Source organism: Chelmon rostratus, chromosome 22, assembly GCF_017976325.1.
Source record: "Chelmon rostratus isolate fCheRos1 chromosome 22, fCheRos1.pri, whole genome shotgun sequence".
NCBI lineage: Eukaryota > Metazoa > Chordata > Actinopteri > Chaetodontiformes > Chaetodontidae > Chelmon > Chelmon rostratus.
The window spans coordinates 2,794,821-2,812,531 of NC_055679.1; the positions used below are offsets into that span (position 1 = coordinate 2,794,821).

At 44.1% G+C, this 17,711-nt stretch overlaps 1 protein-coding gene across 2 annotated transcripts in view; it reads right to left on the bottom strand.

The window, feature by feature from the left end:
- The window catches only part of scube1 (signal peptide, CUB domain, EGF-like 1), a 97,247-nt gene that overhangs the window by 76,543 nt on the left and 2,993 nt on the right, over positions 1–17,711 (bottom strand). For both annotated transcript variants that reach the window (XM_041963639.1, XM_041963638.1), the window contains exon 3: positions 835–960. In XM_041963639.1, the coding sequence (XP_041819573.1) occupies positions 835–960 (126 nt within the window). The remainder of the gene's footprint in view (positions 1–834; positions 961–17,711) is intronic.

Consider the following 17,711-nt stretch of genomic DNA (forward strand, 5'->3'; position numbering starts at 1 on the left):
CAGCACAAATCATGGAAACCCTCCAAACGATGACAGAGGGACTCTCTGGAGGAAGGCGAGCTGAGCCAGATAGGCTTACGAGATAGGACACACGCACGCACACACACACACAGAGAGAGAGGAAAGTCCATGCATCCTTAAGCACACTCTCAAGCACAGACAGACAGATCCATGTATGATCACACCACAGATAGATTAACGTTTAGACACACAGCTAAAATGACGACCACATATTTCATTAAAAACAAACTTCCAAAGGCTTTTGTCCAACATGCAAGTGTGTCAGTATGCCTCAGCAGATAGATAATCAAAAATGGTGCATTTGTAAACATCAGGAGGAAGCAACATGACTTTTATGGGGTCTAATTTTGTCTTACAACAAGAAATGATTATTTTCTACATGGTCCATGTTGTCGTTTAGTCCATCCATCCATTAATCATCAATTTCATCAACCCTGTTAACAGACACACATTCAGAGGAGGAATGTAAAATCATATTTTTACCCTTGCTTACATGTCCGTGGGATATTTTCTATATCCTACAAGACATATGAGGATAAATAAGCAGTGAACACCTCATATTCAATGCATGGTTGAAGGTGAGCAGGTGTGCTGGAGATGCAGGCCAGCTGCTCAGGGATGGGTGGAAACAGTTATATTTATAGATCCACACACACTAAATGAAGGTGTAGGGTTACATCTGTGCCATTATAAAGCATGAAGGGATTTTTTTCATGGACAAGCTTCTAAATATGTACATTTGAGGAAAAGAGGTGAGTTTTTATGGGTTTCATCGACGCCAGGAGAGGAACTTTAAACAAAGGCTGTTCTTACCCAGACAGTTGTGGCCGTCGTGGGCCAGCATGAACCCGTCGTAGCAGGTGCACCTGTAGTTGCCAGGTATGTTGATGCATTCATGGACACAGCCCCCGTTGTAGTCGTTCTCACACTCATCCATGTCTGAAAGAGAGAGGTAGTTTTGTTACTGAAACGTTAATTATTTCTTTTTTTTTTAGTTAGCTTCAGTAGTTCGGGTTTGAAGCTCCGCTGCTGTCGTCTGAACACAGTCAGAGTGTTTAACTGAGGCTTGTTTTCCTCTTTCTGAAGCTATTTGCTGGCATTCATTCCTGAGCAGTTCTTGTTCTTCCAGAGTGAGATCATCCATCATCGCGAACATAAAACTGCAACTGCCGCGGTCAAAGTTTGTGATTTACTCACAGTTTTCTTCTCAGCGGTCATAATGTTACGCAGTGTTCCTGTCAATCACTGGACACCTTCTTCTTCTTTCTCTTTTTTCATTTAAGGCAACTTTGGTGGAATTTGGAGCCGTAAAGTGCAACGTTTTTGTTTTAAACAGCGATGACAAATTGATGCTATAAAAATAATCCCTCAGTAAACTACAATTCAACACTCTGCGGACAGTTTTAGAGCACAAATGACTGATTTCACTAATAAAATTAACAAATGGAGAAAATAAAGAGGGTGTTTGAATTTTGAGTCATCATTTCCCAAATTGCTTTCCACTTGTGTCACCTGCTCTTGTTGGCAGTGTGCTCCCAGATGAGCACCACTGATTACACTTTTATTATTACAGTATGTTAGCAGTTGGGGAGTGAGAGATGAGACATCCAAACTAACGCTGATGATGATAATAGTGACACCTTTCTGTTTTAATAGATTGCTTTTAGCAACATCACTGTTATCCTACAATAGCAGCACTGCAGGGCAGTAACGGGGGCATGGAGGGCAAGTTGGGTGGAGGGTCAGGAAGAAAAGGAGAGTGGCAGTCTTTTCCTTTTTCGTCTGGGGATGCACCCTCACCCCCACCAACCCCCACCTCCGTGCTGAGCCAGCGGAGGCTTTCACAGGAGCCGCTCACAAGTGGTTGCCATGCAGAGCCACTTAAACAAACAGTCCTCCCCCTCCGTGTGAACAGCAGGAGATCCGCCAGGCAGCGAGGAAGACCCCGGCCCACATCCTCCTCCTCCTCCTCCTCCTCCCTCTGTGCTGAGGATGACACAGTGCAGGTACAGACCGTCTCATTCTCTCGGTCTCTTCCTCGTGCCAAATAGGATGTGAGTTTGATGAATGCAAAGTCACTTGTGGCATTTCATTCTAGAGTCTGTCCACCCTGTTCAACCTCCCCCCCTCCACTCTTTTCCTGTCTCTTGAACTCTGCCTTTCCACCTGCTTTAATTTGATTTTCCAGCATGGTTGCTGTCTGTCAATATTCAGCTTACATACCTTCTTGCTTATCTGCCTGCTCACCTGCCTGTCTGTCAGTATGACTGTCTGTCTGTGCCTTCAGGTGGTCCAACAGTTTGACAGCTGATATCAATGAAGACATTCGAATGTCCAATGAAACTGAATATATCTTATATGGCAATTTGATGTGCTTGGTGAATTTACTACTTTAAGCTGTGAGGTAATAATTAAACAGTCAAGTAAAAAAAATCAATCAGCCCTGATTTAAAGGGTCAGTTCACTAAAAAGTGTGAATAATCTCAGACCCTGATTTTTTTATAGTGGAGGTAATGATGTGGCCCCAAAGACCCAAAAGACTCTACAGCCATGCTAGGGGGCTATGTGAGGCTGTACCCGAGCTAAACAGTACCACCAGCATGCTAACATGCTCACAAAGATAATTCTAGCAGGTTGATTTTTAGCTGGTATAATGTTTATTTTGTAGATTAGCGTGTTAGCATGCCAACATTTGCTAATTAGTATGGCTGAGGCTACAAAGTTGGCAGGATTCACTCCCTGGGGAGCACAAATGTTTGTACCAAATTTCATGATAATCTGTGTCACAGTTGCAGAGGTGTTTCAGTCTGGATCAAAGTAGTGGACTGACCACTGACAAAGAGACAAACAGACCAACCAACCAGCATCCATGCAGCCATGCTGCTAGCATTGCTAAAATAGCCTGTTCATTAAAACAGAAACAACCAACCATGTGATTGCAAATAAATCTGGAGAAGATAATAATGCTGTCTGAAAGACGCTTTCTATCCACATGACGTGTATCTGCAGAACAGTGATGACAGTGATGTTTTACAACAATATCTGTTCGTAGCAACTAAAGCATAATTAATGTTTCAATGGTTATTTCTAAGCAAAGGAAAAAAGTCAACACTGAAAGTAAGCACAAGCCAGGATGTGTTTACTTTTTAAATATTTATATTTAAGTGTTTTAGTGGCCTAAATGAAACCACATGCTGGACACTGGATGCAACGTCCTGTGCTCTGTATGCTGTATGCCTATTAACAACCCCAACCACCTTCCTGCAACTTCTGCGGTGTACAGGAATGTAGCACTTCTTTTACTGGAAAAATATATATCAACAATGAGCACACTCCAAGCCACAGTTACAGTTTCTCGTACGTGGATCTGGCAAAACAAATTAGTACTATGTAGACATAATGTCTAGGAGAAATGGTGGGTGTGACAGTGTGTGGCACTTGCACACTGGTGTGACTGAAGCAGACTTTAAATGAAACTTCAGGTCCAACAGATCGGCGGTGGATGACTGCATTTTTTTCCAACACTAATATCGGCCTCACATATGAGACCAGACGTTGTTTGTTTGGATCGCGGAGTTTCTCAGGAAGTGGTGGAAAACTGTCGGTGACTCGGGTTGCCAGGTTTGATCGATGGGTGGAGGCCGATGGCTCCGAGCAGGATTTGAGACGCTGGCACATAGCAGCGATGGGGGCACACACACACAAACACACAGACGTGGCTCTCTGCCTCCACATCCTGCACATGGACATAACCCAGACCTGGATACTGAGCATATACAAACACTCTACAAGCACAAATGTACAACATGCACAGGCACCAACACCAGAACACATGCAAACGTAATCACGCACACACAGAAAACACACGTGCATACACATGAGGATTTACAATGAATACACTCACACAATGCCAATGCACAAACAGAAAAGACAACAACACACACACACACAACCAAACACACTCGTTTACCGCACTATTCACAGAAAGCTATCCACAAAACACTTCCATTCAGCTGATTAACATCGTGATTTTGGCTCGAGTATGATCGCTTTGAAGAGTCCAAAAGCAGGCGGACATAAACATGAAAAGATCCTCATCTGAGAGCTTTCACTTGGTTAGAAACCATCATGACAAAAGCCAAATCAATGCCACATTCTGCACCATGAAGCGCCGCAGACATGTTTACCGGAAGCCAATTATGCAGGCCAACACACATCAGCGCATTTTAATTCTGTTTGTCTGATCTCCGACAAAGGAACCCTGTCTCTGTACTTGAAGCACCACTGCAGCATGATTGGGGTTTAAATGAATACTCACATCCACATATACTCTCAAGTGTTAGATGAGAAGGTCAATAACAACCTAACTTTAAATACTATAATATGAAACAGTGGCCGGAGCCTCCTTCAAACGGTTCGCAAATGACGTAAAAACAGCTTTAATTTCAAACGCCAGAATTGATCTTAAAGGTATGGAAAACATAACAAATGACCAAAAAACGAAAAATCAGTCATGGTGGAATTAAAAAGCATGAGCGCTGTGTATACAAACTCCTCACAGCCATCACTGGCTCATCCTAAAAGGCATTTGCAACCAATTAGGGTGAGCTGGAGTGGGCGACTGTTTGGGGAAAGGTTGTTTGGACACTTTGCTGTGCTGCCAGCTCAGATGGCGTGGGTCAGCACGATGTGGCACTTCCTATGTGCTCTGCTTTTCATCTGTCAGAGATGAAGGGAGAAGGTAAAGACTAGAACTACGGGCGCATACGGGGGGAGGGCTCACCGCTGAGGGTGAATGAAAAGCAGCAGGTGATTAATTGGTGCTTGAATTGCTTCAAACAGGCAGACTGAGACTACATTCACACTGAGTTGGCTAAATTTGAAAACACATCTTCCTCTCTCTGTTCTGGCCTTCCCTTCGCACTAAGCAGCTGTTTTTTTTGTTTTGTTTTTGCAAAAGCAAAGCATTTAGAAATCTGCCTCCAATATCTGTAATGCAAAATTGTGTGTGCTGAAGAGAATAAGTGGAAGAAGAGTTTACAAAAACACACCTGAAAACACCAGGCTGGCTGTAAGTCACTTGGACATATAAGCAAAGACTGGGGAGAGTGACACCTGCCGCAAGGATTTACCGGCTCAATCATATTAAAAATGGCCCTTTAATTTGATGTGTGACCTTTCAAAATATTAGGGGGACCTGTCACAGTTTTAAAAACAACACACTAAACTACATTTCCCATAATTCAACCAGGAAACAGGGGGTGCACCTTTAATGGACAAATCCATCCTGGTATGCTGTATCTGCGTATCAAAACAGGTGCATCTATCTACTAGTAACTGAAATACTAACTGAAAATTAAGGGCAAATGCTTTCAAAGAATTCACAACTTCAGCTAAATGAACATGGGTTTTGGCTCTACAACACCAGATGCTTCTGTGTGGTACAGTGGCAAAACATGATATAGATTACTAGTGTTCTCATGTCTTGCAGACTTCCAGTTACTTCACAGGCAGACTGATTCTCACCATCACTAACAACACTGAAGCCCCTGTCACTTCTTGTCACTTCTCTGTGCTCCATTAATTAATTGTTTCAGTATAATTCTCAACAATATTTCATATTTCTCAAAAATTTACATATACACTTAGGGCTCATCAATCACTGATGATCAAGTCAATCAATAGGCACAAAAACATTAGAATAAAACCCTGATTTAAAGCACATGTATTCTAGGTTTTCTGCTTGTCCTAAAAATACGGAGGTTGGTTGGCTGATGTTGTATGTAGAGGTGACGGAAAGAACGGGAAAGAGGGATGAAGTGTGCATAGGCTTATGTGTGACAGAGAGATTAGATGGAGGTGGGAGAGGTTCGTGGAGGGAGGAGGAAGGTGCCTCGTTGGGTCTACTCGGCCCCAAACGGTGCCACTTCCTGCCCCTGAGCTGTTGTTGACATCTGACAGCGGTGCCCCGACAGCTTTGGACCGGCTGCTGCTTCCGCTCACATGCGCACGTTCTCTAATTGCCGGGGAAATGTTTATGCTCCACGTCTCATCAAGTGAATTAGGCGCCTTCGCCGACGTCCCTGTGCCCCCTAACTGGACAGACGCACTGAAGGGCGGCGGGAGAAAAGGAGAAGGAGAGAGGAGGGGATGCTGCTTTCATTTCGTGCAGGGTGTCTGCAGGTTCCTGTGAGCTAAATTTATAGAACGATTAACACTATTTTCATGAAGAAGGATGATGGTGGGCCCAGGGCGGAAAGGAAACTACATACTCAGAATATGTGCTGAGGTATGAGCATTAAAATATTATTTAAGGCCAGCTTTCAGGGGTGGGGTCGGGGTGGGGGGTGGCGGTGGTGACGGGGGGGTGTTTTTTACATGTCATTATGTGTTTGCCCGCACATTTTTCCTGCATGCTTTAAAATGACACCAGATTGGTTTCCAGTAAATGGTGTTAAACTTCTGCACTTTGATGAGGGAAGCATTATGCAAATGACCATGGATCACACACCAGTACACAACTGGGAGGCAGAGCAGTGGGGTTAGGGGGAGGAGGCTACAAAACAAAATCAGTGTGTTGGTTGTTTTCAGCTTCACTAAATTATATTCCTACATTAACATGACTACATGTAACGCGACAGAGTCACTGACAGTCACAAACTCACACAGAATTGTCACTCAGCTCTGCAGGTTTACAAAGCTCTGTCACCTTTGATCATAGTTTTGGTTTTACAGCACGCTCACTGTACGGTTCAGCCTCACCATTCCTATCGACCCTGCTTTCAGGCAGCTTTTTTTCAGCCAAAAAGCACAGAAAAACCCACTGCATGTCACCTGCCCAGCACCAAACAGCACACAATGTTAGCAACTAGCTGGCGAGGAAAATGGAACATTTAGGAGCTAAAAAGCCATGCACTTTACTCAGGAGTTGGTGAGACCAAAGCAGAGCTAAAAGGAGAATGGATAATGGACTTAAACCCACCACATGGCTGGAAACACAACGCTAAGTTGCTAACATTGCCCCATGTCTGCTGATAGCGACTGTTTGCTAACATGTTAGCCATATAGCCGCATACATGTCCATCCAGCCCTGCCCCAACGTCTTCCTCTCTTAGGTTTTATGGCGGTTGGCATCCATAAGTGTTGCATTACCGCCATCTGCTGGACTGTCCTTTGCCCCATCTATTCCAGCATTCCCTCGGCATGTGTGAAAAGGCGTAAGACGGAAATGTTCCTGAATGTAGCTGCATGTGTGAATAGTCACTAGCTGTGCCTGAAAGGTTACTCCAGTTATTTACCAGCAACTATGTGTGAAAAAGGCTTCAGTGACCACCTAGTGAAGACACTTCAATATCTAGTTAGCTTACATGAACTTGGTAGAGGCCAAAACGGAGAAAAAAAGTGAATAAATATTTGTCTTATTTGACACATTAGCTAATTATGCTGGCTGTAAAATGACATTACCAATGGCTGCATTCCATTAATTTCTGGTTGAAGAAGAAAAGCTTGCCAGGATTGGCTTTCCAGATATTCAAGCATATTTTAGCAAACAACATGGCCAACAAGCTCTGATAAACACACCACGCAGGCCCTGCCAGGCATCAAATGACAGACAAAGTACACATAGCACATAGCAAGCTGACATAATGGTTGATATTTCTCTCAGGAAATGGTGGAAACCAAACCAAGAAAAGAACAGTGAATATTATACTTACATTCATCAGGTAGCCGTAAGCACAACTCCAACTGAATGCTAATGTTACTCCATGTCTGCTCAATGTGTACGTAAATAACTGTCTCTACACATTAGCTGTAAGGTCACAAGGCGATAAGATGTCAGGTCAGCGTTTTTCAACTTCCTTTCAGCTTCTTCTGACCCCCAGTAAGCAAGAAGAAAGGAAAAAAAGGACTACAAGCAAATCTTTCTGACAAGTTAAGTTAGCATGCTGTAAAACAATCACTCAAATCTAAGGCTACTAGATTCTCATGAGGTTGCTGAGAAACTCAAAATGCCGCCCGCCCACCACCAATGTGAAGGTAAAGTGAGTTAATAAATAGTGAAGAAAGTCAAACATCGAGCAAGCTAAGGTAATAACTCTCAGGGCACGGTTGAGAAAGCCCTAATAAAGCCACTGTGTGTTACCTGCCCAGCACCAAATGACAATAAAAAAAACAATGTTGCTAGCAATGCTAGCAAGCTAACACAATTCTACATGAATGCTAATGTTGCTTTGTTTTTGCTTGCTTGCTATTGCTAGCATGTAAGCCTAATCAACGTTGTAAGGTGACAAGATGGAACACCACTGTGTCTGTCAGAACCTCCAAAACTCAAAATAAACGTATTTTCTACTGTCTGCTGGATAAGACAGTTCCAGCAATTATTTGCCATTCAGTTTTTATTAGCCGTTAAAACAATAAGACAAGATGTCACGTCAGTGTCTGTCAGTGTGTTTTGAGGGTGCTGTCCCCTGTTGTCAAAACACAAACAAGCTATTTTCTTAGCATGTGAAGGTAGCATGCAGTAAAATAAACTGTTGAGGCACTTAAGTTAGCAACTAGCTAACGTTAGCAAAGAAAGTCAGCATCTAATGTTAGCAAGCTAACAGAGTGACTGTGTCCAAAAGGACTCCCTTGTCCAGTCATTCAGTAATTCCTATGTAACGACACTCAATAGTTGACTCTTGAATAGTGAGTAAATGAAGTAAATTGAAATTTCGGGCACTCACTGATTTGACTCATTCTGTGTCATCATTTCCAGGTGCACAGTCACACAACTTTTGCATCTCCAAAATGTAGCGCATTGCGTTGTGGGATTGTTTTTTCATCCACTGCGGATTTTTTGAGGGCACAATATGATCCATGTAGTAAGATCCTTTATACAATCACGCTCCATCCTCGCTTGTGAGCGACTGAGCCTTTCCAGGATGCTCCTTTCATACCCAATCATGATACTATCACCTGTTACCAATCAACCTGTTTACCTGTGGAATGATCCAAACAGGTGTTTTTGGAGTGTTCCACAACTTTCCCAGTCTTTTGTTGCTCCTGTCCCAATATCGTCTTGGCAGTTATCTCATAGTACTTGACTTTTTTTTGAGAATCAATAGCGAGTGCAGCGTCAGCAGTTGCTGGAGGCCAAGACAGAGCTGTGTGGAGCTTGAATATTGGACTTACATTCTTCAAGTGGCCAGATGCACAACTTTAGATGGATGGTAATGTTACACTGTGTCAGGGGGTCCAGGTGTATTAGCTCGTTCACACATTAGCCAATTTTAATAGATAATGCTCAAATTTTGACACAAGTGTAGTTCATAACATTAACAATGGCTCCATTCCATTTTGGTTGCTCTGGTGCATGACACCTCACTGCTACAGCCCACTGAATAGTTGAATGAAAAAGACATATAAGGCGGTGTGTGTGTGTGTGTCAGAGCTCTACATCCAACCTGCAGCCACAACCAATTAAAACTGCTTTCAAAGTAAGCTAAACACTCGGGCAGTTACTCTTGGTGATGGACCCAGGGTGCAGCTACAGCAACAGCAAGCATGTAGCTCAGTGTGGCTTCCTAAGCTTCTCCATCACAAGTAGTCACTATGTTATATGGGATAAAAATGTATTTGTAAAAGGACAGAAAACAAAGGTCTCAAATGTCTCTCCACCAACCATTTCCACTTGATTGTGTCCTAGAATAACAACCGTGGATGCTTTTTTAAGAGGCTTTTTCTTTTAACTTAAGTATGTCACGTTCCATTACCCGGGCTAAGAGTGCGGTCGGCTGCTTTGTCAAGAACAAGCCACAGCAACCGCCTGACTCTAAAGTCAAGGCCACTCGTTTTGATGGATTTTTCTTCTTTCAGTTTTGAATCCCTCTCATACGGAGTCAAACAGTGTGTGTGTGTGTGTGTGTGTGTGTGTTACAATATGAAGCCACAGACTTTATGCAGGTCTCTGACACACACTTAAATCTCAGCTGTGGAGTGAAAGCTACTGCAGGGAATTTCTTTCCTCCCTGTGAGCTTTTCCTAAGTGACATTTCCAGCCCGCAGCGCCAGACATCATCTGTCAAAGATTGACAAGGAAGCGGCTTGGAGATGCTGGCATGAGGTCACTGCATCTATATATAAAGCCTGAGCCTCAATGAATCTGACCTGCTCCACTGAGTCTGAGCATGGAAGAAGCAGACAGAGGCAGGAGAGGGAGGGAGGCGCACGGGCGCGATCTGTGTCGGGTGGGTTTGAGTGCATTCGTGTGAGCGTGTGGATTGAGGTGTGTGTGTGTGTGTGTCGTAGCTAGCCAGTGAGGAGAGCGGCTGACTGATGACGGAGGCGCAGACGCCAGGCAGACAATGGCCTAGTAATTGTCTGCCACTTCTCCTTCTCGCCCTCCCACCTGCACCGTCTCCCTCGCCATCCATCCTTCCCACGAGATGCCCTGTCTCCCTCTCTCTCTGCGTCTGTGCAAAGCAGGTCAGGTGTTCGTCACTGTGGCGCAGAGGAAGGGAGGAGCTGCGGGTACAATCCAGTCCTGAAGCTGGCAGGGTGTCTTTCATTACATGCTCCAGTCCCAGATAAAGGACATGATGTTGCTGTTCCCATGCAAGTAACGATGAAATGTTAATCACAAATCATACACTGGCTGGAAGAACAGTGCTGCAGCTTGTAGTCTGTCATCATAAAAGCCACTGTGTGTTTGAAATGAACTGGTTTTACAAACGTGTGTTTGACCAGAATACAAAAGTGTGTATGTCTGCTCTGGATGGTCATACTCAAAGGAGGCATGAAAACCCTGAACCAGGTGACATAACCGTCCAATGAGGACTCTACGCCTTCCATGGCGATGCACTGATTTGTTCACCAGAAGCTCTCCTTTCCGTTAATTTCTTAGCCTCTGTACCTTTACAAAGCAGATTCAGATACAAGGGAATTTTTTTTTTTTTTTTTTGCTCAGTTTGCCTCTTTCCATTGACTCTGTATGCAATTGTGATGCCTCTAAAATGTGTGCTGCATTATATCTGAACACTCCTGCACAGTTTCCTGTCAAAACATTGCTAATGAAGTCCATTGTAGTTGAGAATCTGCATGACACTGTCTATGTTTAGCTTTTTAAGCATATCAATACAAAAAGGACAACACAACTAATTGGCCCAGTAAGGCAAACTACACAGCCAAAGCTTACAGTAATAAGTGATATTCTCCTCCACCTGCCTCATACTTAAGTAGTTGCTCTGGCACAGACAGACACACTCTTTGTGAATGGAGAGGCGGAGGCTTCGGTGTTAAAACACATAATGAGAGAGAAGAGAAGAGGCTCGCTGCAATTCACTGCAACGCGCAGCGCCGGTGAAAGCCAATCAATTAGCCCGTAAGTGACAAATGCTGAGTAAACATTTGGGTGCTTTTGCAGGCCTCTGCTAAAAATGTCAAAAATCTGGCCGCTGAACCTGTAAAAGAGTCTCAAAAATCACACTTCTTCCCAAAAATGAAATACTTTGATGCTCGATATGCTGTTGTTTTTTTTTATGACCTGAACTTTACCTTCTGTACCTCCAAAATAAATCCTAACATACACCATATTGAAAATAATAAAAATAATGAAAATAATAAGTGACTCTGCATTTTGGTTTTGGGTGTTTGCAGAAGGGATGCCATCACTAACTTCAAAAAGCTCTGAGAGTTTTTCTTCCCTGAGCTGTGAAAACACGGCAGAGTCTCTTTGATTCACAGGGAATCGTCTCATTAGAACTCTTAACTACCCGCCTGGTAAACAAGTGCACAATACTCTCTCAACAGTTTTGCTGAATCTCTCCATAAACAGGGAGATAACTCTGGCACTGTTCTGCACACACACACACACACACACACACACAAGCACATGTTCAGTAAAGCAGCCTTGAAGGATACACAGCTCCTCCCACATACTCTTCATTTGACAGCGCAGGGATAAAAGTTCACATTTTTCCATAACGAGCCGACAGCATCAGCTCGTGGAAAAGTCTGCAGAGAGGGCAGCGTTCATAAACGCCAGATCAGATTTCAGCGGCGCACTTTTCAGAGCAGCGCATTCGCTTGAGAAAGCGACTCCTCTGAGGACACGGTCCTGACGGGGGGTGAAAAGCACAGCACCCCGCGGTCACCCGTCCGGGTGAAGCTGGCTGCGGCCGGGACGTGGTCCCGCCGAGGCCTGCCGAGCTACCGGACGGTGGGCAGAACAATGAGGCCTGCGAGCTGCTAATTTGTAGTGGCGAGGTGTAGCAGAGGCTGAGCGCGCAGGTCGTCTCCCTTGGTCACCGAGGCTTGAATCCCAGCCGTTACAAAAACACAAGAGCGAGCCAGAGTTTTCTCAATGTGGAGCCACACAGGCGACATGCCTCTGGAACCTCTAAGCTGCACGTTAATAATGTCATCATGGATTCTCTTCTTGCTTTCTATTAAGAAAAGAAATAAATAAAATAATTCCTGTAAATTACATTGATTTCTAATATACCAAGTCACAAAATTCTGTTGCTACTTTGACCACAAAGACCCTTTCGATCTTGACTAAGGTACATCTGGTTTTCGGCCTGAGCCAGCACATTTACTGTAGCTATTGTTTTCTATGTGAGAGGTCGAACTACTTTACATCTTTGCTTTCTTTGGCAGCGTCTTCCTCTAATTGCTGTGATGTTTCCTGCACCGTTCTTCCCAGAGCCGAAACAAACTGCAAACATAAATCTGCCGCGAACGAGAAGATTTTCCTGGGAAATATCCGCAAGAACACGAACACGAGTGTTTTAATTAGGAAATATCAAAGTTTTCAAGAGCTGGACATAAGGTCAATCGCTAATGGGTCTCAATCATCAAGTGTTTTAGCTCCTGATCCCGATCCAAGTCTTTTATTACTGAATATTTGCCAATGCAGATGGATGCTGCTGCACAGTTAGGCCAAAGCAGTTCTGTATTAAGGCCTTATTCAGACAAACATGTGACAAACAGGCAGTTTCCTCATTCACTTCAATGAGACCACAGCGAGGATGCAGCAGGAGTCCAAATGCAGTCCAATCTTGTAAAAAGGTCTAATTTGGATCAGCCTTTGCCAGGTTGCCAATAAAACATCCTATAGAAACATACCACGCCACGATCACTTTCCAGAATTGCAACACCTTGTCTCGCTGACTGATACTGACGGATACCCCCACTAACAAAGATATTCAGATATGATGCTTCGTCTCTGCATTGAAAATACAACCTGCATTGCACACCCATCAAAACAGTTCACACACAGGTCTGAACCAACAGCAGCACTTAAGAAAAGGAACCTGACCCTAAACTCCTGTCCTTCTGGATGTCCTCACTTTAGATGAACATTCAACTGAACCTGCTTGCTGTCATTCATTTACAGTCAGCAAAGCTCACAGAATAAAATGGACTTTTATTGATGGAAGCCATAACTGAAGACTGAAATTAACAGAAGACTGAAAATGGAACTGACGATATTGTCACACCGTGGTGAGGTCTGTCTTGTCTTGGGGTTTTGTCTTGTCATTTCCTGTTTTATTTTGAAGGTCTAACTCTCCTCTTGTTTCAGAGCACTTGCCCTTTCTCATGTGTCCTGTGTGTCCGCCCCGATCACCTGTTGTCTCCACCTGTTCCTGATTACCCTCCACGTGTTAAATTTTTTCTGTTTTCCTTTTCTTATTCATAACTTAGCCGAATTGTTTTCCTCGATTAAGAGTGATTTTCTGTTTGATTGTTCTGTTAGTTAGAGTCTTGTTCCTCCAGGTTTTTAGGAGTGTATTTTGTTTTGGTAGTTTTGCTAATTCGATTCATTTTGTTGCTCAGTTAATCATTGTTTTCTTCCTCCTTTGGGAGCGTTTTTGTTTTCTAATTTCATAGCCGTAGAGATTTGTTTCTTAGCCTCATTTAGAGCATTTTCTGCTATCTTGTTTATTCTCGTGCATATTTATATATTGTTAGTGATTTCCTGTACTCATTCTAGCGTATGTTTCATAGCCTGTTTGTTTGGCACTAAGCTAAGAGGTTACTTGGTTGCCTGAATAAAGATCTGTGTGTGAAATCTCTGCGTCTGAGTCCTGATCTGAGTCCTGTCCTGACATATGATGGACTGACTTTATGAATCTCTCATTATTTCCAACGGAAATGGAAAAATCATGAAATCTGACCTTGATGTTGAGGACCAACGTTGGGGCAACCGTAATTATTGTTTAAACAGTCAGTGACAAAACAGACTTCAGTCTTTAAGGTTTGGGGCTGTAGTTCAGGCGGGAGCAGCTGATAACAGCAGCAGTTTGTCGGTGCAGTTGGTGTGGTGATCCTGCGTCATTGATATTCCACCTGTACCGTGAGCCTCTGGATGGATGTACAGACTGACAGTCTCTGTGATATTACACTGATATAACTCACAGCTGAGTAGAAGCCCACAGGGGATATTTGTTTCCACGACGTGCTGTCCATGCTTTAGGAATATAAATACATCCATACTGTACACACACCCAGACACACACAGAAACCTTTAGATACATCCCCAACATGCTGCTTGCATCTTATATGCAGCTGCTCGGGCTAGTTGTTATGTTGCACGCACCCTGAAATGATTAAATAAACCACTTCAGAGACAAACATATATACTTTGATGGAGTAGGAGAGACGTTTTACATGATTAGTTTGGAAGCTGGGACAGCCCGCACAGTTCATTCTTTTTAATTAGCTCCCCCTTTTTCAGTTTTGTTACTGTTGACTTTGCACATACTGCTGCTGGTTTTCCTGCCAAACAACACAGAGGAGCCTAGATGTTAGAACGTTCGAGTGTCACAATGAAAATAGTACGCTGCATCCAAGGATATGGAGGATGAAGAGTGCATCTGGAGGTCTGTGAATAAAACCCGCTGCCTCGGACAGAAAAGCCTGATAAGATGATGAATGAGATAACAGCGTGGACGGATCGTACGTTTCTGAGCCAGTGGACTAAAATGTCGCTGACAGACCCTCAGTTTTATCCAGCTTCTCATCTTCCTCGGTATGTTTTGCTACACTGTTGAGTGAGGCTTCGCTGATACGGAACGACGCTGATAATAAAGACGCGGAGAGGACCTGAGGGATGGGGGGAGCCAGCACAGCCGCTCTGCTGCTTCCAGGTGCTTCCAGGAATAGCAGAGCCGCTAATGGCGCTGGCTGGCAAAGTGGCCCGTAATGCCTGTTGATGGAAAACACAGCCAGCCAATTAGAGCGCCCATATCTAATCACAGGGGTCAGAGGTCAACTCCCGTCCGCCATCTGTCTTCATTTGACGTCCCTGTCGTTAGCTGTTGCCTCATCGCTGGGGGAAGTTCAATAGACTTCGGCGTACAGTCGGGAGGCAAAGGGGGGAGAGTGTGTTGTGAGGCATGTTTCACACACACACACACACACACACACACAGATGCATTCAAATGCCGGATGCAGAATGGTGATGTAATAAAAGTTGACATTCAAGGGGAGTATAGCTCTCACACACACTCTGAGATACATACACTTACACACACACACACACACAATGATTCAGATGCTGGCCTGGGTGAAGTGATGTAATAAAAAGTGGTTGGCAGGACAGGTCTGTTCAGAGAGCAGCTTTATGGGAGGAAGTTCATATTCCTGAAAAGCCCAGACCCTCTGCTGTCTCCTCTCAGAGGACGCAGGAGCCTCCTTCGGGCCGCGTGTGCGTCATACATCATGTGCTATACGGCAAACAGAAAAGACGACACAGCTGACGACAGACCGACACAGTCATCAATCCTGCACATTTAAAGGGTCAGTTCGACCGAAAATGAGATCAACACGCCACCGTACAGACGTCACGTCTGGGCTAACCTCTCCTCCGCCGGCTTCTGCAGCCCAACGCAATCCGTCATTCAGCGCTTCTTTCCAAAAACGAAGTGAGTTCCTGCAGTTTCCTGTCCACAACAGCAGCTGCTATTACAAGCTGAAGCCTTAGCGATGGTTTCGTCTGTATCTGTAAAATCCACTAATGCTCTTTTCTTAAGTAAACTGTCTAAGAACATTCAGTCCTCATTGCTCTTATTACAGACAATAACAGCACCCCCGCAGTGGTCTGAGGGCTTATGGGAAATGGCGGTCATTAAAGGTGATGGTTTTGCATGAGATTTTCTTACTCCTGGAACAGAACTTGGAAATTTTGGTTTTGAGTCAGAGTGCAGAGCTAACTCTCTGGTTTAGAGCCCTGGGTTTTGATAAAGTGGTGGATAGTTTTGCACTGGGACTGGTGAGAACAAAACCACGGTTTTAATGCAACACAGATTGAATTGTTAAAACATGCTAACGGGTGTTGGATGAAAATTTTGTCAGGTCCTATGATCAATGCACTCAGTGGCTTTGGATGGATCTGCCATTTCTCACTGGAAATTGTACATAAGTACCTGAAATTAAAGAGCCTCATGCATTAGCTTAAGGGAGCGGTAAGGTAATTATATATTGCAAAATATACTAATACACCTGTACTGTACAATGTATATGTGTGTATGTGTGTGAGTTTGAACACACGCAGATGACCAAACAGTGTCAGTTATTCCTGGATTACAGGAAAAATTCACCCAACGCAGAAGGTTTGAGAGCAGAACACATCAGTCAGACAGCTAATTCCATATTCACCGCAGCTGGAGCAGAACAAGCTCGGCCAAGTTCTCCGGGGAGTAGCTAAGGGCATTCTGGGAAATGTAGGAAATAACTGCATACAAGCTGTCATTGAGGCATATATTCCAAAACATGGATGAGAATTCCTTAAGGGTGCTTGGAAAACTTGGAATTTTGAACTTTTACATGACACCTCTGCATCCAACCAGTGATGACAAGCAAACGATACGACCAAAAGCTCCAGAACAACCACTAAATGGACCCTGAGGTGGGATTGTTTTGTCAACTCCAAATGTGCGTATAATGGGAAAGACGAAGGGAAATGAAGTGAGTTTGGCTACAAGCTTAATTCCAGTTTATTAGAACTTGATAAACTAGTTAAACTGTTTAAAACCTGTACGATTGTCTGACTCCTCGTCTTTGTGTTCCCAAATCTCAGCAATTCATTTAGTGAGCAGAATGTTATAGTAGCTGATGGACAAAGCTCCAAAAATAAGAGCCAAGTTGTAGGAAATTATCCTTTAATGTCATCGAGGTTTCAAATGTGCGAAAGGAGCATAGCATCATTTATATAAAGGCAATCTGTCTTGTTATGAACAGTGGAGTGCACAGTACATGGGGAAAGATTAGAGGATTACACTGTGTGTGTGTGTGTGTGTGTGTGTGTGTGTGTGTGTGTGTGTAAATACATGTGTGAGCGTAACACACAGAGAGAGGGATCGCGTATCTGTGCAGTGGACGGCGCTCCAGCTGTGGTGTGCTTTGAGGCAGAAGTGAGTGGAGGTGTGAACGCACAGCCAGGTGCTGCCCCCGTCTCACCCTAACACCCTCGCTCAGTCCACTTCCTCCCCGTTAATTAGGAGAACCTGTGGGGGGGCGGTGGTGGTGGCGAGGGGGGTGCGTGTGCGTGTGGGGGTTGTGAAACAGCTGTCTAAGCGGCCGTTACATCACAGGCCCAGTTCTTGCACCCAGATCCATCCAGATTATGTCTCGATGTGTTTGAGACGGACTGAGGTTCACGCCTCAATGAAATGCAGGCGGCCATTCATGGAGATGCATTCTGTTGT